At 34.9% G+C, this 24,244-nt stretch overlaps 1 protein-coding gene across 4 annotated transcripts in view; it reads right to left on the bottom strand.

The window, feature by feature from the left end:
• The window catches only part of PIGN (phosphatidylinositol glycan anchor biosynthesis class N), a 107,711-nt gene that overhangs the window by 45,885 nt on the left and 37,582 nt on the right, over nucleotides 1-24,244 (bottom strand). For all 4 annotated transcript variants that reach the window (XM_038525874.1, XM_038525873.1, XM_038525876.1 and 1 more), the window contains 8 exons: nucleotides 23,638-23,730; nucleotides 22,906-22,961; nucleotides 12,335-12,413; nucleotides 11,058-11,240; nucleotides 4,959-5,098; nucleotides 2,271-2,370; nucleotides 2,074-2,166; nucleotides 1,030-1,121 (listed from right to left, as the gene is read on the bottom strand). In XM_038525874.1, coding sequence (XP_038381802.1) covers nucleotides 1,030-1,121; nucleotides 2,074-2,166; nucleotides 2,271-2,370; nucleotides 4,959-5,098; nucleotides 11,058-11,240; nucleotides 12,335-12,413; nucleotides 22,906-22,961; nucleotides 23,638-23,730 — 836 coding nt within the window. The remainder of the gene's footprint in view (nucleotides 1-1,029; nucleotides 1,122-2,073; nucleotides 2,167-2,270; nucleotides 2,371-4,958; nucleotides 5,099-11,057; nucleotides 11,241-12,334; nucleotides 12,414-22,905; nucleotides 22,962-23,637; nucleotides 23,731-24,244) is intronic.

Below are 24,244 nucleotides of genomic sequence, written 5' to 3'. Positions count from 1 at the left end.
TTATGACTGAGAAGTATGGTCTTAGAACTCCATACAATTATTTTCATTTTTTTTTTTTTTTTTTGCTAATAAATTGACTTTCTGGACTAATTCCTGACTTATTCTATACTAGTACTTCACAGAAATGAGATAATATGTGTTCACTGATAAATAACACATGCTCAAAAATTAACACATACTTTAAAAATATAATTTAGTTAATATTCCTTCAGTTAAAAAAGATATACCCTTATCGATTAAAGATTAGGTTAAAATGCTAAAAAAATTGCTTATACAGAGTTCAAAACAAAGTAACAAAGATGATTACACGATTAGAAAATGACAGGGAATGTTACATGAAATAGAGATCATTTAGCTTGCTGAGCACACACATGCACACACATGTGCACACACACACAGCTAGACTTCTTGATAATAATTTAAAATTAGGTCAAAAGTAAAGGTAATCAATTATTTTACAGATTTGGTATACACTGAGAAGAAATAAATGTGACAGCAACATGGAGAATTAGGTAAGGTATACAGAATTTTCTAACAGTTTAATTAGATATAAAGTCAAGGTACAGAGTCTCCTCCCCTAGAGATCATTACATGCAGATTAGGAGAGAATTTCATTATTCTATGACATTTAAAGTGTGAACATGTTCAAAGGCAAAGACAAAGATTACATCACTGGGTTTTAGATATTTTCATTTTTGGCAAACAAAACAATTTTCTCATATGAAACCTTTACTGATTCCTCAATATACAAAAGCTTCTAGACTTTTTTTTTTCTTTTGCATTTTAAGTTATCACTGTTTGGCTCAATTTTATTTTTTTGATAGGCCCAGAAGTATCTCCAGGGAGCTTTAATGCTCCTCAGAGACTGAGCCAAAATTACGACTAATGGTTTGATATTAGTATTTTAACTTTTAGTTTATTCACTAGTTTATTTTGAGACTCATAACCAAGATGAGGTTTATATTTCATAGTGTTGACTGAGAAAAACAATTATACTCAAAAGCAAATAAGTTAAAATATTGTTCATACACTAGAAAGATATCTGGCTTTCTTCCTACAACAGGCATCAGCGGGAATACTGCCAGGAGCAAAGAGAAGAAAATCCAACTCAGTGAGATGCTCTGAAATAAATGAAAAAGTTATCTTTAGACAAGTATGGTAAAGAAAACTGGCTTTAGTGTTTCGCAGACTTCATGGCTGTGAAGACTACACACAAAGCTTTAGAACTATTTAAAATGCAATACAGTTCCTCCTGGGGGCGGATTTGTCAAATAGTAGGCGCTGTTAGGTATAAGATGAGCCTTATCTGATTAAATTCTCACAATAACCTTATGAAGTAGGTTATATTACTCATAGTATTTCCGATGAGGAAACTGAACTCAGAGATGTTAAAGTATAAGTGTTCCCAGGTCTGTGACCAGTAAATGAAACAGCCAGGATTTAAACCTGGGTCATATTTCACAGCAAGGGCTTTAATCAATTTATGTTATACCATATGCTGATGATATCTATAAGAAAACTGGCCTGCAGTCATAATCAAGTGATAGAGCTCAGGAGGGAAGTAAAAATACTTGTGCAAGTAGATTAAGACAAAAAATTATCAATAACCCTATTAATTGGAGAATTTAGTAAGTTCTCAAAAGGTGGAAAGAAGATATTTCTATCCTCCTGGTACCTACATCAAAAAGTTTCAATGTGGAAGCATGAACCTATTCCCAGGAGTAGGAGAATGGTGACTTTTCTGACTTGAGTTCAGAGCAAAGCCTCCTAAGCCACTGCATTGCTCTAGACAACCATTCCTTAGCTAGTTGAGGCTAACAGAATCTAGGAAGTGATTTACAGAGGGACATACCAGTTCTGACTCTGAGTATTTCAATCACGGCATGACCAATTCATTTTGATATCAAAGTGTATGAGAATCACTTAACGGTAACCTCAGTCCTCCTGTCAAAAGGCTCTTTATGTAAGGATACGTCTTACCCTTTTCTTTATAAATGAACAATTCCCTGAGTTAAATACATATCAAAACAAAGTAGCTACTAATCTGTCCAATGTCAAAACAAGTACTTGTACCTTTGCTCGAATCCATAGCTGAGTGATAAATGGCCAACAGGCAAATGCAATAAGTCCAGCTGTGAGCATGTAGCGGTAGAAAAAACTGAGAACCTGGCAATGCATTCCAAAGAAGAAATGAAAAATGAGGTCATTTAAAAGGAGTTACATATGTATAAAAGAGATCTGAAAATTTTGTAATGCGATAAATTACTCACTAATACTTCAATTCCCAGGGTAAAGATGAACAGGTAGCCAGCCAACTGACTTGGAGGAAAGGTCAACAGTGATATGACAAAGTCCTGAATGACTTGAAACCTGTTTAACAAGATTATTTATACTACATATTGAACAAAAAAAAATTAGGTCATATGTGGTAAAATATAAAAACTGCACAACCCTAGAAATCAGGGACTTTTCAATTCATAGTTATTCAAAACCTAATATAATCTCTAACCAATTTCTTTCAATGGCTTCACTTATCTAAATCTTTTTTTTTGAAAGCTAGAAGTATTTTAGGAAAAAGCATAATTTCTAAATTAATTTGATAATGATCACAAAAATTTGTTTTTAAAAATAAACATTAATGATAAATAAGTGTTGATCTTAGTTTAAACACGAGAACACCCAATTACAGATACATGATCAGAAATAAAATATAATGAACCCAAATGGATAAAAACTAGGGAAAAATTTAAATTCAGCAAGGTTAATCTTATATCGAAATTTCCACTGTCTTAATAAACATAGGTTTTCCAAATCTAGGTAAAGAAAATCTTTTTTTAATTTGGGCCATTTATATTTATTTGTTTGTTTGCTTATTTATCCATTTATTTAAAGATTCCATTCATTTATTCATGAGACACACAAACACACAGAGGCAGAGACACAGAGGGAGAAGCAGGCTCCACACAGGGAGCCTGAAGCAGGACTTGATCCCAGGTCTCCAGGATCATGCCCCGGGTTGAAGGCACTGCTAAACCGCTGAGCCACCCAGGCTGCCCCTTAGGTAAAGAAAATCTTAATTGCACTTTTTCACTGAACTAAATAACCTTTTCCAAACCCAATTTAAGATGTTGCTAATTATACACTCACTGTAATTAAATGTGAATCCATAACCATTAAAAATGTATTACATACTTGAGTACTTTTTACATTTCATCACTGGAAAAAATTTTAGCATTTGTAGTGATTAAGAAGGTAATTACAAAAAATCAGTATCATTTGGTTTATTATCTTTTTCTGATTGAAAATAATGGTCACATAATATTATCAAAACTACTTAGGGGCCATGTAGAAAAGTAAAGATAACACCAGTCCAAAGAAGAATGCTTCTTTTGTTCTCAACAGTGAACTAGCACAAGAAAACGAGATGATTTTGTAAATCATTCAGAAGATTTTATGACTTTAGAAGAAAAGTTAATTTTTATGTTTTATTTTCTATTTAATCTACCAGAAAGATAGAACACAACATACATTCAAAATCACATTTCCTCTCAAATTTTAAACATAGATGTCATCTTCATAAATAGGACATTTAATAATTTAAGAGAGGTTCTGTAGTAGAATAGAATTTTCTGCAAGAATAAAACTTTCATTCTAAAAATTTTTAAACCAGAGATTAATTTTAAACCAGACTAGAAAAAAATCTGATTTAAGTACATATATCCAGCAATCCCATTCCTTTCAAATGGAGAAGCAACACCAAGTCCTTTTGTTAGTTTCTTTTTGTCTTATCCTATTTCTTTTCTTTTTTTTTTTTTTCCTATTTCTTTTTTAAAGATTTTATTTATTTATTTGACAGAGAGAGAGAGTGCGCGAGCGAGCACAAATGGGGAGCAGGAAGACCAATGCGGGGCTTGATCCCAGAACCCTGGGATCACGACCTGAGTCAAAGGCAGAAACTTAACCCACTGAGCCACCCAGGCATTCCTCACTTATACTTTTAAATGATAATATTTTAAACATTTTAATATCAATTTTTATTTTTGATATTTTAACATGGGTCATATAGTAGATGTGGTCAAAGTTGGAGTTAACAAAAATTAGAATAAAAATACACACTGTGTCATGACAAACATGCTGGCCAACCCTGAAAATTTTCAGGACAACTCTGAAAATACCCTTTAAGTCTGGGCTCTCCTTCCCTGGTCTGCTTTAGGGGTCTGGTTTGCTCAGAGGATGCTTGGATGCCCAAGACTAAGTTTAAATTCTAGATTACTGTTGCAAATATAGCAACAAGATGTGCAACACGTCTGTGAATGTGAACTAGCCCAGTATTTGAGTGGTTTTCTTTTAAAGTACTCAAAACTTGCCTGAGAGCCCTACCTCTGATGTTTTCTACAATGGTAAGAATCCATTTTACTTCCAGCTTGTGAGGAGGCACTTAAGGGAAGAACCATAGCACATGGGACTAATATCTACCACTCTCTATGGTGGTCTGGATTTAATTACAAAGTTCCATTTATTTAGGTTTACATGATAGCTATGAAAGGAAAGGTAAAAATGTGTGGAAAGAAAACATGTACATTTCCTTGTGAAACATAAAGATACACTGAAATCTTAGATGATGAGACAAATTCAAAATATAAGTTACTCCTGGCATAGTACCATCAATATTAATTATTCTTTTTGTAGCCCAGATTTTTCTTATAAAGGATACACAAAGAAAGGAACAAGGTCAATACTAACTCAGGGCAATAAAGATGAAGTCAAAAGGAAAAGTCAAAACAAAAAAGATGTTCATATGCAACATTTATGCTATTGTAAATGAAGTGAGAGGGCTCAGAGATTGAAGGGTATTATAAATATCTTTGAAGATTTATGCTACAGAAATCTAATGCACGTTAAACACAGATTTCACTGTTGGTAAAGTACAAAATAAGACATCAAGGCATGTTACTTACTCTCTTAGCACAGCATACCATATTGGCACTGGCAACAAACAATATATGTAGTAAGTCCAGGGACAGTCCTGAATCAGCAGGAAAAATGCTACTAAAACACCAACAGCTATAAAACTACATGACAGGAGGTGGCTTGGTTTCTGAAAATCAAACAGAACATTGAAACACTTCTAAATTCATGCTAATTGATAGGCTTTTAAAAGAGATTATAAAGTGAAGAGACATATTACTACTTTCTTTCAGTGGTTCCACAAAACTACCTGATTAATTGAAGAGCTGCATTTAAAAAAAAAATCTGTCATTGGAGAAGCATTATTACAGAAGAAAAAGTTGGATATCCCAGAATTGTTGCAATTAGGCAATTCTCAATTTAAAAGTAACTATGTTCCTCAAGTTTGTTTGCAAGTAACTTGTTTGGAACTCTGAACATATTTCTCCTTAGTAACAATCTTATAAATGTTGACTGAGCTCCCCGACTAGCTCACAAAAGCCCATTTAATACACAATAAACTGTGGGACTTAATCTTCATTTGGAACAATGCTTCTATCTATTCAAACTCCAACTTGACATGCAGCCCACGCTCCCCTCTCCACTGCCCAACCACAGTGTGTTCATTCATCATATCTTCTCTTCCCAACCACCTGCCAAACAAGAAAGGAGTTTCTCAATGTAAGACACGAGTGATGGCCTCCATGGGCTGGACAGGCCTATGAGTGCTCTGGGCCATGAGTAATGAAGTAAGCTTCAGGGACAGACATTCTAGTGATTGGGAAAACAACACACCTATGGAAAGTTGCTAGGAATGGTACTGGAGGAAAAAACCAGGAATGGAGGGGTAATAAGGTGTTCTTGTTCATCTGTCTCTTGTTTTGACTCTTGCTTTGCTAGCCAAAGCTAAATAAGGTGAGAATTAAGAATTATGTACTGGAGTAAAGGAATTGCAGGGTAAAGAGGCAAGAGTTTGTTTCCTCTTTATAAGTCCTCCTTACAGGCATAAAATGTCACCAGAAAGGAGGAAACAAGGATAAACTAGGAAATAGTTGTGAAAAGGAAGGTGAAACACAGCAATGTGATTAAGCATTTAGAACTACACAGATCAGAATTCAAATTCTGGCTCAGTCACTTGCTCTAAGTACAACTATATACAACCATGAGCAAAATACAAAATGTACCGAGACTTAATTTCATCCCATTTATAAAATGGGAATAATAATTCCATATCTACTTATCCAGGCTGGTAAAGTTTACATTAGATCAAGATAGCTTAACAAAATGCCTGGAATGTCATTATGCCTAATACATAATGGCTGCTTTATTACCTTCATTTTTACTCTCTCCTTCCCTACTTCTTTGCATTAGTCCCAGGAGGCAATACAGAAACCTGTAAGTGAATAGCACTGGGAATGGAGATGTGCGAGATAGCAATGGAAATCCCATAGCAAGGTGCAAATCTCAAACAGAAGTGGATAGTTGGAGTCTCTAAAGCTGAAGGTGGCTGAGGCAAATATTCATCTTAAGAGGTGGTTTCACATCATTTTGAGAATAATAAAATAATAACAAAAGAAGTTTAAAAGAGTATCTAAAAACAATTACAGGGATTTTCTAGAGTCAGTGTAATATGGTATAATAATCTAATCCTTTGATACCTAAAGCAGACTTTGATACCAATGACATCCACTTGTGGGTAATGAAATCGTAAAGAATTCAGTTCACCTGAATTGGAGATTAAAAGGCTAAATAATAAGAGTGGAGGACATTCTCTAAACTTTATCATAAGTTGATGCCCTGATCACCTGATGAAGAAAATAAGCCATTCTGGTGCATTATAATCACTCTTCCAACCAACAAGCATTTATTAAGTTGCACACTCTATGCTATGCTCTGTACTAGGTCTTCAAAGAGTTCAAACCATACAGGTCAAGGTGGAATTATGAGACTTGGTTTAAGGAGTTAATATTTGGGGATTTTATTAGGTAATAAGAAAATAAATAAAAGCATGTGGCAAAATAAGGATATTTAGTTCTAAAGCAAGTAACATCTGAACTGGAAAAAGCAAAGGAGAAGAATATGTTGAAGTTACATGCGGAATACAATTAAGAGGAATTGTAGCAAAAATTAAATGGGATCCCTGGGTGGTGCAGCGGTTTAGCGCCGGTCTTTGGCCCAGGGCGCGATCCTGGAGACCCGGGATCGAATCCCACATCGGGCTCCCGGTGCATGGAGCCTGCTTCTCCCTCTGCCTGTGTCTCTGCCTCTCTCTCTCTCTCTCTGTGACTATCATAAATAAATAAAAATTTTAAAAAAATCTATAAAAAAATAAATAAATAAATTTAAAGAAAAAGAAGATACTCACTGCCTATAATGGTGATAATTAGAAACGACCTGTATAATTTGAGTGACCCTGTCATGTAGAAGGAATATCAATTTTGGAGTCAGATGTAAATTTAATTCCAATCTTGGCCTTCTAGTTACTTGTCAATTAGACTAATCCATTTAGCTTATCTGAAGCTGTTTCCTCATTGGGAATCCACTGTTCCCTCCCCTACAGGCACTCTATATTCTAGCTGTACAGTAACTTGCAGCTCTTATAAGAAGCCACATTACCTCTCTCCTTATCCAGTACATGCTGCTCTATGTGTCATTCTTCCTTTTCTTTTACTGGGTTACCCTATTCACCCTTCAAGACTTAACTTTGGGGGTGCCTGGGTGGCTCAGTTGGTCAAATGTCTGCCTTCAGCTCAGGTCCTGACCTCAGTGTCCTGGGATAGAGCCCTGCATTGGGCTCCCTCCTCAGCAGAGTCGGCTTCTCCCTCTCTCTTTGCCCTCACCCTCTGCTTGTGCTCTCTTACTCTCAAATAAAGAAATAAAGTCCTTAAAAAAAAAAAAAAGAAAAAGAAAAAAGACTTCACTTTGGCAACTACCTCCCCTGCGAAGCCTCCCTACACCCCAACTGCAAGCATTGCATTCTACTACATGCACTGCTGTGGTTCATCTTATATCCTAAGTGCTTTCCACGCTTCTATTTTTTTTTTTTTTTAAGATTTTTTATTAATGAGAGACAGAGAGAGACAGAGAGAGACAGGCAGAGGGAGAAGCAGGCTCCATGCAGGAAGCCTGATGCGGGACTCAATCCCAGGTCTCCAGGATCAGGCCCTGGGCTGAAGGCAGTGCTAAATCGGTGACCACCCGGGGTGCCCTCCATGCCTCTCTTTAGTTAATCCTTTGGACCATGGGCATTTTATTCTTCCTTCAGAACTGTTAGATTGTGTCACTTCACTAGGTTATAAACTCTGATTGAAGAAGAATCAGAATGTTTTTGCAAGCAGAACCCTTTTGCAAAGGGTTCAAAGTATTTTAATAACCTCAACTGTAATGGTTGGTTTTGTTTGTCAATTTGGCTGGACTACAGTCCCCAGTTCCTTGAACACTGATCTAGGTGTTGTTGTGAAAGTATCTTGTAAATGAGATTAAAGTCCATAATCAGCTGACTTTAAGTAAAGAAGATTATCCTAGGTTACTGGGATGGGTCTGCTTCAATCAGTTGAAAAGCTTTAAGAGCACAACGGCAGCTTCCCTAACAGAAGAAAGTACACTTGATGAGTGTGGCCTCAGCTCCTGCCTGCAAACTTCAGTCTGCCCTCCTGAGGGCCTGACCTGTGGATTTAGGACTTAACAGCTCCCACACTCACATAAGCTAATTCCTTACACTAATTCTTCTAATACACAGATCCCTCTGGTTCTTTTTCTCTGGTTTAACTCTAATGAAGGCACCAATTCCTCACTAAATAATGTTTAAAATCTACAGCCCACCATTTGAAGCCTTCAATTATTTCAGCCTAATCTATACTGGTGGTATAAACTTTTATTAGTCCCTTGAACAAACCTTCCACATTCTCCCCAAATTGAACTATTTATTTTGAAAGCAGTATGGTGTAGAAAGAGCATGAATTTAAGTATCAGAAAATATTAGTTCTATTATTCCATACCAGTGTGTCCTTGAAGAAAATATATATCTCTCAGAGCCTAAATTTCCCCATCTGTATTAGGAGAATCATAACCACCAAATTTAGGGTAATGTTAAGCTTAATTGAATAACACACGTAAAGCATCCAGGATAGTCCTGGGATAGTGGGGCTCAATAAATATTACTCATTATCCCATCATAATAATACATTTTCCTAACTCTGCCTCTGTTTATTTCAATTTGCTTCAATTCTCATCCTCTCTCTATAGCCGTTAAATTTCCACCAAGACTTACTTATTCCTGTTATCATCACCCTCGCTAAAGTGAGGTCTCCTGTATTTAAAATGATAGCCTTTGTATCACATTCAAACAATGTATATTAAAGTTGTTAAATGTTAAAGCTGTCTTTTGCAATGTAGTATAGCAATCTACATTGGATAAGGTGGTTATGTGTACATCTCTTACCTACTTTGCTCTTAATTCCAGGCTCCTTGAAGGCAGAATCTGGATTTTATTTTTCTATGGATAGCCTAGGCAATAGCTAGCATTACACCGTACACGCAATTAAATATTCACGGCATTATCAGATGAAGGAATAAAGGAGAACTATGAGCTTTGAAACTGTGTTGATTCATTAATCTAAAGACTTCATATCTTTTCTCAATAACCTTAACATTAAGATAAACATGAAAAGGCGGGCAGCCTGGGTGGCTCAGCGGTTTAGCGCCGCCTGTGGCCCAGGGTGTGATTCTGGAGACCCGGGATCGAGTCCCACATCGGGCTCCCTGCATGGAGCCTGCTTCTCCCTCTGCCTGTGTCTCTGCCTCTCTCTCTGTGTCTCTCATGAATAAATAAATAAAATCTTAAAAAAACAAACAAGCATGAAAAGGCAGTGTTTAGCCCAAGATTGTTCTGGATTCAAATCTCAATTCCTTCATATCCTAGTTCAGTGATCTTTTGCAAAATAAGATCACTGAACATAATAGCTTTGTTTTCCTTTTTTTTAATAAAATGAAATTATAATGCCTACTTCTAACATCGGTATGAGTTTAAAATGACAAAATAAATTCCAAGCACCTACGCAGAATGTCATTGCTAAAACATTATTGGTTCTGTTTCTCTTGCTACCATGTCAAAAATTATTCCTGTTCTCATCAATTTTTCATACATTCAAATAATGAAAATTACTTGGGGAAAATTATTTAATGCATTTAAAGCGCTATAAAAATTGGAATCAACATTACTGTTCTTTTTTCCCTCATTACAGAAAAATAAAATATAAAATTAGAAAAAGTTACTACTGGAAATGTTTGCAGACTGTTACTATGAATAATATACCATCCAGATATATTCGTTTGTAGAGGATTTGGACATGGTAATAATCATTAGAATGAAGTAAAAGAAATGAAAGTGGCACATTCTCCCTAATAAACGATAATTAGTAATGTATTTTAAAAGAGTAAAGTGTCTTAAGGTAGCAAAACCACATATATACTTTTATATTTACTCAGTTATATGAAGTACCATTATATGTTTTTTTGGCCTTTCTTCCCCCCATTGAAAGTACAGTAAACTAGAAGACTAATTCTTAAAATGAGGATAAATATAAAGTTCTGAGAATTTGCATTAAGAATTTCAGAAAGTTGAAAGAAGGTAAGAAGAGTTCCAGAAAAGCACATACATTATTCAGAAAGGGACATTTTGAGTAAGTGATTTTATCGCTTCCTAGCTCCTAAACTTTTAATACCAGATACAGTTAAATATATTGCTTTGAAGTAGTTTTCTGACCACCTGTACTAGAAAGATATGGGATGCTTATAACATGCTAAATAATTATTAAAAAGAATAGAAAATCAATAGTTAATGCCATAGGAGAATTTATATACAGCTATCTTTATAGCCTTCTTACGTTATAGGGCCATCATTATTAATATACCCTTTCCCCAACCAAAGAAATAAAGATAACTGAGGAAAAAAAGACCTGATATAACAAAAGCAAATGAAAGGTAAGAGTTAGCTTATTACAACTTGCACATTGTACAAACTCATTACAGTTGATTTGATTTAATTTCTTTCCCGAGTCCTAATGATTTTACACCACTATCTGAATCTTCATTATATTTTCTGAACGTACCTTAACTTCTTTACTGACACCTCTAGTAAAGCTGGAATGAGACCTGATGATCAACAAAGAAGCATAAGATGTCCATCCCACAAAACCAAGAACAACATTGATGCCCAAGAAGAACCTGTCATAAGTATGATAATAGGACAAGCCTTTTAATGCAAGCTGAATCAGCTCCTTGCAAAGGGAGACCTATGGAGAAAAGAAAACGTAACTTGTCACATGGGAAGAATCAGAAAACCTAAGTTTTAAAGGCAGGAAAATTATTAAAATTAGAGTACATAACTATAAATGATGGATCAAGAACAGATTTTAATTACTCAAGGGGCTTCTTGCAAAGTATAGGAAAAATTCCTGAATAGAATGAATTTTGAATCTTGATGAGGAAGGGCATTTTAAATGTAAACTACAATATGTGTAGTGATTGAAAATTATTCATTCGGTGGATATATCAATAGAGGACCTATGAAAGAAAGAACTGAAGTCTCACTAATATTGGTCTCAAATAGCAGAGATACCCACATTTGTATCATTTTTAATTTTCTCATACCAGATTACCCACATCAGTTATAAAGCATCATTAAAACAGAAAAGCAATAGCTCACTGTTTTAAAACTATAACAAAAAATAAGCATTAGAAATGCATGGTATTTTGCTTAGGCAATTTGAGAAACTGAAAATAGAATTTTTTCCTTTTTCAAAATTAGGACCACTTAACAAAAAGAAAATTAATGGAAGGCATAGTGGGATAGTTGCTGAGAAGATTCAAAGCTTCATTATGAATCATTACACTTCTGATAGCGTATAGATAATTCCAAATGTACAAATGTTATGTTCTAAAATGTTACACACTTAAATAGGGTTACATAAATTTGGAATAGACTTGCTCATTATAGAAAATGGCAACTGTTCTTTTCCAAACCTAAAAAAGTTTACTCATGATAATAGACACTTCTGATAGTGTATAGATAATTCCAAATGTACAAATGCTATGTTCTAAAATGTTACACACTTAAGTAGGGTTACGTAAATTTGGAATAGACTTGCTCATTATAGAAAATGGCAACTGTTCTTTTCCAAACCTAAAAAAGTTTACTCATGATAATATCTGCAATAAGAGAAGCATGTTCATGGCTAAAACAGCTACTTAGAAAATCCAATCCTTCCTTAAGCGTTCAGGAAAGCTCCCTGGCCTGCCCACTTTGCTCTCCATTGTGTATATCTTGCCTTTCCCCATAACCTAAATGATGACTAGCTATTTATACAAATAAGGTTTGCATACTTACTGCTTCATCGTACTTTCTCTGTTTTATATAAGACCTGGCTTTTCTTAAAATGTTTAGCTGTTTAGATTCAGAAAGCAACCTACAAAAGAAAAGGTTAGGTTTAAAATATTTCCTCATTTCAATGATATTTTTCTTTCTTTTTTCTTAATTGAAAATAAAAGGATAATAAAAGTTAAGAAAATAAAGAAATGAGACAAAACAAAACAAAAAAGAAACCTAAAGCTAATTGTATTATTGCAGATTATCTGAACTCTCCCAAAAAATAGCTTTAATTAAATTTGGTTTTCTTGACTCAAAGTTTCAGCTCCAAACTACACTTACAAGAGTAACATGATCCATCATTTTGAAGAAATGGAATACTCTAGTTAACAAAGAAATTCTGACTAAATCAATATAATTAATGGAACAGCAAATTAGTGGCATGAGTTTCAACCGCTTAGCACTCCAGTGCTCATCAGCAGACACAACAGACAAAGCAGATCCATTATGGCTCTTTGTCTCTCTGAGCTAGTTAGGGCCTGAGAATTGCCATGATCAAAAAACTCTACGCAATGTGGAGCCTGGGTGACTCAGTCAGTTAAGCATCTGCCTTTGGCTTAGGTTGTGATCCTGGGGTCCTAGGATTGAGCAGAGTTGGGCTCCCTGCTCAGTGGGCAGTCTGCTTCTCCCTCTGCCTGTGTCCCTCCCCCAACTTGTGCTCTCTCTCAATCTCTAATAAATAAAATATTAAAAAAAAAAAAACCCAAACTCCAGGCAATCAAAACCAACAAAGTTAGTGAATAATTTGAACCTCTTTGATATTCTTATACTATACCATATACCTTTTCAGGTTCCCTTATCTTTCATTTCTCTTTCTGTCATTTCCCTGTCCTCTTTTTACCAGAGTAGAAACCTTAAATACACAAGAGAAATACTCCTAATATTACATAAACTGGCAATGTATCTGAAGGCATTAAGTTTCTGGAATGTCAAAGTTGAGGAAATATAACCACACCTCAGTAACTTGATTGAAATAAATAAGTATATTCAAACACAAAATTAAATGCATACTGCTTAACTAAGACTTATAAAGTGAATACCTTCAAACTTAAAAAGTATAAAAAGGCTTTAATAGGGTTAGATCATATGAAATTAGTATTTTTGTATGTCAAAAACTACTAAGTTAAATATTGACAATTTCACATGGTTCAACATGATATAATCATTTTCTTTTTTCTACTTGATTCCATTAATCTCTAGATAAGATGAAGACTTGTAGGAAGTAAAATCTTTTAAGCAATGTTATTAATTTGGATGAGGTCACAGACTCCTTTCTGAATACGATACTCTGTCTAGAAAATGCATTTAATCTTACATACAACTTCAGAAAATTAATGAAACCCAGAAGCTCATCTCTGAGCCCTCTGGAGATCTGTAAATGTTCTTGTTTGAGAACCTGTGCTATTCCAGGGACCCCCAGATCTTTCAACTCAAAGGAATCCAATCACTCTTTCAGGCTGCAGGAAAAGTCTCCACCTCTGGACTCACTGAGATTTGGAGGAAAAAGATAACAGGAAGTGAGAACACATGGGGAAAAAAAAAAAAAAAAAAAACAAGTTACTTCAAAGTGTTCCCATAGGGATCCCTGGGTGGCGCAGCGGTTTGGCACCTGCCTTTGGCCCAGAGCGTGATCCTGGAGACCCGGGATCGAATCCCATGTCGGGCTCCCGGTGCATGGAGCCTGCTTGTGTCTCTGCCTCTCTCTCTCTCTCTCTCTCTCTCTCTCTGTGACTATCATTAATAAAAAAAATCTTTAAAAAAAAAAAAAAAAAAAAACAAAGTGTTGCCATAATCCAGTTCTTTGTCCTTCAGACACCACATATTTTAGAGTATTTTCCTGTAAGTCTGAGAACTGGAAGACGAGCCAAAGGGCACTGGAGTTACATGAAGATTATATCGAAGTTGAATTTTCCAGATTTTTTTTTAAGATTTTATTTATTTATTCATGAGAAACACACAGAGAGAGGCAGAGGCACAGGCAGAGGGAGAAGCAGGCTCCACACAGGGAGCCCAATGTGGGACTCGATCCCAGGATCATGCCCTGGGCCGAAGGCAGGCGCCAAACCGCTGAGACAGCCAGGGATTCCCCATTTTTCCAGATGTCTATAAAACTTTTCTAGTTGATCTCCTACCCTTACTTTGATCCACTCAACTTCCTAAAATACAGATTCCATCTTCTAAATTACATAAAATTGAGATAAGCATCTTATTGTCTTTCAATTCTAAATCTCCTGGACTATTTTTTTATAAAGATTTTATTTATTCATGAGAGAGAAAGAAAGAAAAGCAGAGACACACGCAGAGGGAGAAGCAGGCTCCATGCAGGGAGCCCAACGTGGGATGCGATCCCGGGTCTGCAGGCTCATGCCCTGGGCTGAAGGCAAGCACCAAACCGCTAAGCCACCCAGGATCCCTAATCTCCTGGACTACTGATGACCATATTTCTTTCTATTCTACTTAATTTCCCATTATCTCATATGTATACCCTGAGGTATAAAATGGTTATACACTTCATTCTTCACCTATCTCGTATTCACATCTGAGTTCTTTTCATAAAGATCTTTCCCACTCTGCTTTCCAAAATCAAATCCTCATCATCCTTTATGGTCCTCTCCAAATTCCACCTCACATCACTGGCACTTTAGTGTCGTCTAATAACAATTTATTTCTCTTCAATTAAATTTTAATCTTCACGTAGGCCATTATTTCAATAAAAAGTCATAATAATACTTAGCAAAGTACCAAGCATATAAAATGAATCAATAAATCTTAATTGATTAAAATGCTATCAAAATATTGCGGATCTAAATAAAGGGAAAAAAATAAGAGAATAATACAAATTCCCATTCTTAAAGTACCTAATCATTTGCTAAATTAAATGAAAAGATGAAAACAAAGCTTGTTTGGAACAAAATTACTTAGGCCAATATAATACATTAAGAAGGATGAAAGAAGTATTTTTAAAGAGAAATATGTTATATTATGTTAATTATATATCATTATATCATATGTGAAATTATTACATTATATATGGAATACTTAGGTAAAGAATCAGGTAAAAAAAAACCACTGTCAGGCTAGTTTACATTTTTCCTAAAAGTTCTATTTATAATTCTTGGGACATACTAAAGGTTTGGAATATGTTTGGAGTTCATCAAAATGTTCCATACAAATCTCATTGTACCATTAGGACATTAAAGACTCTTACAAACTTGTTCCCCAGTAAAATTTTTTTTAGCTTTCTGTAAGTCGAGAAGGGATGCAAAGTCAATCTTAGTGTCACCTATTTTAAACATAAAGAAGTTTTATGAGAAATGTAAAGTCCAGAATATGAGGTACAATATGTTAACATTTACATAAAACAACAACAAAACAAGGGGGGTTGTGGTAGAGAAGTAACCAAAGGAATATTATCTATAAATTAAAATAAATAAAGATGATCTACATGTGTCAACATGGATAAATTCTGAAAATCATGGTGAATGGAAAAAAGAGATTTATAAAAAAATGTGGTAGATTTTAAAAATAGGGTTTCAATTACATTAGATCATTTTATTTCTTAAGAAAAAGAGATCTCAAGAAATATGGCAAGATGTTAACATTTCTTAAACCTGGATGTGGGTATAAGGATTTTTGCTATATTCTCTACTCTTTTCAGCATGTTTGAAGAGGGATATATATATATGAAAGATGTATGAGAAACTGCAACTTTGCCTCCAAGGGAAAAGACTGTGAGACTAGAACTCGGGAGAGGTCACATTTTATTATTGCTTGTGTAATTTTTATTGTATGTGTTCATTACTTTCTCATTCACATTTTACTAATGAGGTTTTTTTTTCTTAAATAAAATAATTAAAACATTAAAGTTTAACCACAGTTTCTGGTTATGATGGAAAGTTTGGACCTATCAATGCTCCCACCAAGAACAACTAGGAAAAAAAAAAGGAACAACTAGAAAGCCTGATTAATATTAAAAAATCAATTTGAAGGTGCTAGAGAGCTTCGTAGACCATCAAGAATTAAAGAGTTAAGATCCTAAAGAGAAGCATACCAGAGAATTAGTCCAGCATTCTACAAACTGTAACAATTAGGGCATCTGCCATTTTTATTTTTGGCAAAAGGCTGAGAACTTGGGCATATAGCTGCTGCCAGGAGGTAGAGAATCCAATAGAGTCTCTGGCAATCTTATAAGGCAACAGAGATTAAAAAATAAATAAATAAATAACATTTGTGGCTGCCAATGCAGCCAGGATATGAAGACCCACAAAGAAAGACAAATAAGAGGATAATATATACAATCTTCATTCTGGATTAAAAAAAGAAAAAGAGGGCACCTGGGTGGCTCAGTGGTTGAGTGTCTGTCTTTGGCTCAGGTCATGATCCCGAGGTCCGGGAATCGAATCCTCCATCAGGCTCCCCACAGGGAGCCTGATTCTCCCTCTGCCTATGTCTTTGCATCTCTCTCTGTGTCTCTCATGAATGAATAAATAAAATCTTAAAAAAAAAAAGTTTTTAAATAAAAGAAATTTTAAAAAGGCATGAATGAAAAGCTATCTGAAATTACATAAACTAACTTAATACTTAACCTGAGGTGACATCTCAAGAATGAGAGAAGGAATCTTTATAAGCAACAACTTCTATTCTATTCTATGTGGACAATTCAGGTAAAGAAACAAAGGCCACGATCTGGTGAGAAGGGGAACGAGTTGGACACCTAGTGAATTTTTCAACTGCATAGAACAAGAGGACAAGAAGCTATGAAGAAAGCACCTGAAAAGGACAGAAGTTTTCGCAGTTTCAAGATATAGAAGAGACAAAATCTGGTGTTCAGGAGCCACCAAGGAAGGGCTCTGGACAGCACACAGCTTCCACTGAAATCCCTGGGAGGCTACATTCTAAGGGCAGACAGACACAAACAAACCAGAGGTAAGGGAAGACAACAAATGCAATACAGCCTTGAGTTAGTTACTACTCTGTGCCTGTCAGAGGATAAGGTGAAACCTCTTTGGAGAATGAGATAATCCAGAGCTTCCAAAACCTTTAATATACAATGATAGGCATTCATCTAAAAACCACCAGGCTCAATAACAGGACCAAATGCAAAAGACAGTAGAAGCACACTCACAAATGATATGGTTATTGGTGGTGTTATCAGGTACACTTTAAAATAATTGTGGTTAATATATTTGTAAATATATTTTATCATCAATTATTCAGGGTGACTAGTGTTTGCAGGACAAAATCTCCTTAAAATGCTGCCCTTTGAAGTATTCTATCTTCTACATCTTCTCAGCTTTTTATTACAAAAATATTTTCCTTGCACTTAACACATGATATTTTAGAGAACATCTATTTATAGATTAAAGGAAAAATATTTCAAGAGATAAAGACAGAGGAGGGATAAGCTATCTCCAAAATAACCCGAGTTCCTTTGCACTGATCATCGATATAGAATCTTATTTTTATCTTTTTTTTTAAGATTTTATTTATTCATGAGATACAGAGAGAGAGAGAGAGAGAGAGAGGCAGAGACATAGGCAGAGGAAGAAGCAGGCTCCCTGTGGGGAACTCGATGTGGGACTCGATCCTAAGACTCCAGGATCATGCCCTGAACCAAAGGCAGACGCTCAACCATTGAGCCACCCAGGTGTCCCTTATTTTCATCTTTTAAGTCATAACTGAGTAAATAAACATTTTTTATGTATGTGACATATAAAAGTTACTTTTTTTAAAAGAAGAATTTCAATTTTGAAGGAGAAAATTCCATTTCTAGTAAATAAGTAAATAATTAGTAAGCCAGATGGGTGAAGTGGTAGATTCACATTAAAATTAGTATTTAAATTTGGTCTAAGGACTTTAATCCATATCAGCTAAAAGAAACAAATATATTAAAAAGAATGAAAGTAGCTTTTGTCATTTTGGTAGAAAATATATTAAAATACCTGGTTAAACTTTAACTGCTCTGAGTTTATATAGTGATTTTTAAGTAAAAGAACAGCTATTTTTCTATTGGCAAGGTACAGTATTTCCTTCCCATTTTCATTTTCTTCAGATATACTCAAGAAGCCTTTCTTGTTCTTTTCTCATTTTATGTAACTTTTTTCCTTTAAAGTTATTCTGGCCTTACTCTGGCCTCTGGTACACAGTTTTGAAATACAAAGTGTATTTCCTCCTTTTTAAGGTACTTTTATGCTTCTCCTAGTCATGTAGCACCCCCTGCTGGTCATTCCTTGGCATAGCACAAGGTTTGAGTTTGAGTTCTACTTGTCTGAATAGATTATTATTTCATGACTTTTAGCCTTTCTTAGAAATCTTTAAGATATAAAAGGTAAAATATACTTAATTGTTAAATAACAGGATAATATAGGATATGCAATTACCATACGGATTCACTGGAGTCTTTTACAAGTGTAAGGTATGTTAAAGGATCTTAGCAATTATATTTTCACATCTTGAAACACTGGCTATTTCAGCACCCTAGAAATTATTACACTATTCGTGAATTATTCATGTAAGACAAGACTCAGACAGTGGAAGAAATGGTGGAGAGATACCATTAAATTAAAATCTTGCGATGCTGGTGAAATTGATCATGTTAAGGAAAATCTCAAGACTATGAAACCTCAGCTGTCAATATCCTAGATACATTTTCTCAAACTTAAGAACTGATGAGTCAATCATATTTCTAAGAAAAAAAGGAAATACGGTACTTATTCCAGAGGGAAAGGCTTCAGGGAACCAATCGTTTGTAACAAGTACTTAAGTGTTTTGCAAAAAGGATCTGTGATAACTGTACTCTTTCATTATTATGTGCTAACATTTACTTGATACAGTTTCTAAGTGGATAATGCTGACATTAGGTGTATACATAAAGGTGACTAGAAGAAAACGGATGGTGTAAATACGAGTAAATTCATCGGACTAGAGAAAAACAGTCCCTTGTACGCCGATGGTAAAGGGCAATAACTGTTTTCCCTGGTATATTGAACATATGTAATAAAAAAAAAGATACTATTCATGATACAAATAAAATATCCAGGAATAAAATAATGAAAAAATATATTATGGGGAACACTATAAAATTTTACTTAAGGACATAAGTAAATGTTGTAAAGTAATACTCTACATTGTAAAAATGTCAATCCTCACCAAACTACTTCCTAAATATAATAACCACAGACTTTCATGTAACCCAAGATATTGACTCTAACATTTATATTTCTTTATGCCCATTATTTTTATGATTCCATTTGATCATTTGTGCCAATGATTAAGATGTCGATTTATTTTTGTTCTTTTTAAAAATAATGTGCTTTATCCAAGTAATATGTGCACAATTTTTAAAAAGTCAGAAAGTACAGAGGGCATAATGACAACCAACAACTCCCACCCCACCCTTCTCATCTCAGTTCTCCAACCCAGACGCAATTTTTTTTTTTTGCAAAATTTTTTACATGTGTCTATTTTCAGGTATTCTGGTAGTTAACTCCATGTTTCTTAATAATATGCTTCTATTAATATTGCCTGACTGGATGACCTGAGGCATTTTCTGTGGACTCCTCACTGACTCTGTCTATTCTTGCTGTCTCCTCCTCCCTCAATATGCTTATATTACTATTTTTACCTCTTCTGTTGGCTATTGGTCACTTTATTTATTTTTTAAAAAGATTTTATTTATTTATTTGATAGAAAGAGGGAGAACACAAGCAGGAAGAGTGGCAGGCACAGGGAGAAACAGGATCCATGCTGAACAGGGAGTCCAATGCGGGGCTCGATCCCAGGACCCTAAGACCATGACCTGAGCCATCCAGATGCCCATAGTCACTTTATTTTTAAGCTCGCTCTACTCCCAATGTGGACCCCAACATTAAAAGTCACATGCTTGGGCAACCCGGGTGGCTCAGCGGTTTAGCGCCGTCTTCAGCCCAGGGTGTGATCCTTAAGACTGGGGATCGAGTCCCACGTTGGACTCCTGCATGGAGCCTGCTTCTCCCTCTGCCTGTGTCTCTGCCTCTCTCTCTCTCTGTGTCTCTCATGAATAAATAAATAAAATCTTAAAAAAAAAAAAAAGTTGCATGCTTTACTGATTAAGCCATCGAGGCACCCCTACATTGGTTACTTTTATAATGTAATACCTAAACCTCTGTCTCACTTTCTCAACTATATCCAGAATCTCCACTTTCTATTTCATGAGGACAATAGCACCACTTTCTTTCCTCCTCTGCCTTCCAACTTGTAACCTTGTACACTGTCAAGGTAGGCAACATTTACATTCTATCCAATAATGATACTTAAGTCTTGCTTTGTCTAAGGTTTGTCTCTTACTGTATTATGGTTACTTACTACTCACTGAGTAGCTAAATTTTATGCTATGATTAGATTTTCTTGTCTATTTCATTGAAGCTTTGATCTATGTGCCATGAATTCTCTTCTCATACTCCCAGCAGCTGTTTGAAATCACCTTACACATTAGGCTGCTTCATGTTTGAAGCACACTTTCTTGCACAGTTGGAAATGCCTTCTTTTCCCTAAAGTCTCCATTTGTCCTTGTTTCAGGGGATGAAGCAATGTATGCGATCCATGTGTGCCATCTTGTTTCCTTCAGTTTCTTATTCAATTCATATATTAAAACTCATTTCACATTGCTATTCTAATTTAGAGGGTTTGCCTCCCAGTTGGACTATTCTTGTACAATGTATCATTCTGTAAGTTTTTAGTTGCATTTCTCTTTTTAAAAATATGCATCTTGTACTCTTTCTCATTTTGTAAAGTGTGTGCTAAGGATACAATAGCTTTTCAGATATTTCTGAGAAATTTTAACATTTTAAATTTCTTTTCTGTTCCTTAAATTATTTACTCAGGAGTCTATCATTCATTTAATCTTAGGTACCTTTTGGTCAGATTGCAGACTTTTGACCAATGGTGATTTTCAGCCAGACAAGTCTGTAGGCAGAGCTGATAGCTTTGCTCCAAAGTGGGTGAGCCACCAGCTAGGAATCAAGAATGCTGCAGGGCCCCCAGATGACACAAAGCTAGTAGTGGCGCTGCAGGCAGATGTTGAGCATCAAAGCCCAGGAAATTCATGGTCAGTAAGCAGGTCTAAGTGGAAGAAGGTAGGCAGTGTGCACCTGAGCCCTTTGCAGAAGACTACCTCTTCCTGACCAGTCCTTCTAGAGTGGCTGGTCTAAAGCAACCCACAGTCTCACTTTCAATGTCCTGTGTATTTTCTTCATACCAGGAATTGATAATATATTTCTTGTTCATTTATTTATTCTATTATGCTCCGACTGCACCACTACACTATAAATAAACAGATGCATAAGATATGTATATGAGATACTGTGGGGCAAATTCCAATCAGTAAAAACTTGGCTTATACTCTTTATAAGCATATGTGATAATCTTACAATTAGGGACAATCTTCAAAGGTAATTACACCTTGGATGTATATTGTGTAATATTTAGGGCAATTAACTTCATATCATCATAAGCTGCAAAATCCTAATTTTGGTTGGTATTTGCTCTCCTATTCACACAAATATACACACACACAAAGTCAGGCATGTAATCACATTATTTAGAGGGTAATGTAATATTTAAGCCTTTCTAGTTTATGAATACCATACTAGTGCTATATAAGTTGTCAAAAATAATTCCAATGAAGTCATTCAAACCCATTACTAACACCCATATTATAAAGTTTCTATGTATTTTGGTCAAGATCAAAATCCATCCTAATTAAATGTGATCCTTGCTAATTGAAAATGAGCCTTGATGAGGAGGAATAAAGGAGACTGAATATATCTGCCCACATTAGGAGTGCAGATCCAGGTTTGTGACTCATATCTCCTCTCTCCTGATTCAAGGAAAACAGATAAGACAGCAAAATCCGGCTGCCCACCAAAGTCTGCTCTCCTTATCCACCCAGTAGTTGTCACTGTCCTCCAGAATTGCATCATCGGTCTTTTCTTGTCACTTTCTAGGTTCTCCTACCGCCTCCTACATGTGCAACAGTTAACACTACCATCTTATCTTATATTGATGCCTCCAATCTACACAATCAACTCTCATCTTTATGTTGAGGTCCAAGACCCTAACTTGTTATACTAATTTTATTTCTAATTTCTAAATAATTCTAATTAATTGGTATCTTCAAATGTAAGCTGAACTCAGAAACATTGATCCTTGCTCCTCAAACCATTTCTTCTTTCCTTCTACAAGCCATAATGGTAACACCACCTCCCAATCAACCAAGCCAAGGGTCCCCACATGTTCCCAAACAGGCCCTGTTCAATTATCTCTTTAATGTCTCCCACATTTCTCTCTGTCCTTTATCTCCTTTATCAGCTATTCAAAGGTAGAATCTGGCACCTGGCCCATTATTTACAAAAACACCAGAAGAGGCTTTTGTTTTAGAGTTTGCACTAATATAAACAAAAAAGACAAAGTTCTAAGTAACTAATCTATCTTGTCAGTACTCAAACTCATTAAAAGATTCCTTCCTATAAGTTAATAAAAAATATGAGACTTACTTAAATGGTGTAAAAAAAAAGGGTAAAATAGCTTCTTTTTTCTGAGTCATTTTCACCTGGGAACCAAATATGAAAATATTTTATTATATTATAAATGAGAAAAAAATTAGTTTCATTTTGAAATACAAACATCCACTAAACTGTCTCTTTGGGGATAGTTTACTACTTTGAAACTAAATGGAATTTTATGTTACTATATTATTCTATAAATATTTAAACAGAAATTTCAGATTATCACACTACCACAATAAGCTGAAAATTAGTATCAAGCTTGAAAATAACATACTGTAATTAAACTGTATTTTTACTCTTAGAAAACAAAATAAGTCAGGCTGCATTAACAGCATTAAGAATAACAAAGTTTCAGTTAAATGGTCACCTCTTTAATTTAGCTTAATACACATGGTAATATACATTAAATAACAAGAAATGTTGTAATCTCTAACACTACCTCTGTGGGCAAATTCCAATCAGTAAGAGTTGGTGTATAGTCTTTATAAGCATATGTGGTAGTCCTACAATTAGAGACACTTCTCAAAAGTAATTCTATACCTCAGACCGATTCATGGAACGTATACCTCACAAATGTTAAACTTTATGACGCCAGTCATACACACAAAATTTAAAGATAAACTATAGAAAATAATTTCTTAAAACATAAAATCAAATATTTTCACTTAATATATTTGATTTTGCAGCTGCAGTAGTATCCATTTTTGTGTCTTATTTTACCTTGAATTGTTCAAGAATCTGTACTGCATTTGTAAACATGCTCTCTGCTTTGAAGAGATCAGTGTTGTTAAGATAATCTACAGGAAGGATACCCTGTAAATAATAAACACTAGTTTAATATTAATACTATTAGCATACTATTACTAGTATTAATAGCTCAGGTTATTCTTGTAAAATGAAACAGACTTATAAAGGAAGTACTAAAGATAAGACAGGTAGATGAATAAATTACTGAAATAATTAAGCAAAATATCTTTTCTAAAACCATAACTGAAAAATGTTCTATTATTTTTTCTCATAAAGTAGACATAATAAAGTAAATAAAGCAAAAAAGATGAAATAGATTCAATAAAACCTAGTATCTACTGAAAGACTACCGTGTTGTAGGCAGTGAACACAATGCTTTGCACACATGAAAAATCACTATGGTAGGCCACAACCAGTATACTTTAAAAAAAAAAAAAAAGCATAAGAAAATTAAGAGTATACCATACATAATAAGAGTAAGGAGTGTTTTGTGAAATTTTTGTTTCAGTTTTACACATACACACATGACTGTAAGGGTCATTTACTCAGAGTTCTGAGTTAGACAACATTTATTAAAAGT

The sequence above is a fragment of the Canis lupus genome, chromosome 1, assembly GCF_011100685.1.
Source record: "Canis lupus familiaris isolate Mischka breed German Shepherd chromosome 1, alternate assembly UU_Cfam_GSD_1.0, whole genome shotgun sequence".
Lineage (NCBI taxonomy): Eukaryota > Metazoa > Chordata > Mammalia > Carnivora > Canidae > Canis > Canis lupus.
Note: the sequence above shows the minus strand (reverse complement) of the source record. Positions and strands in the feature narration are given on the sequence as shown.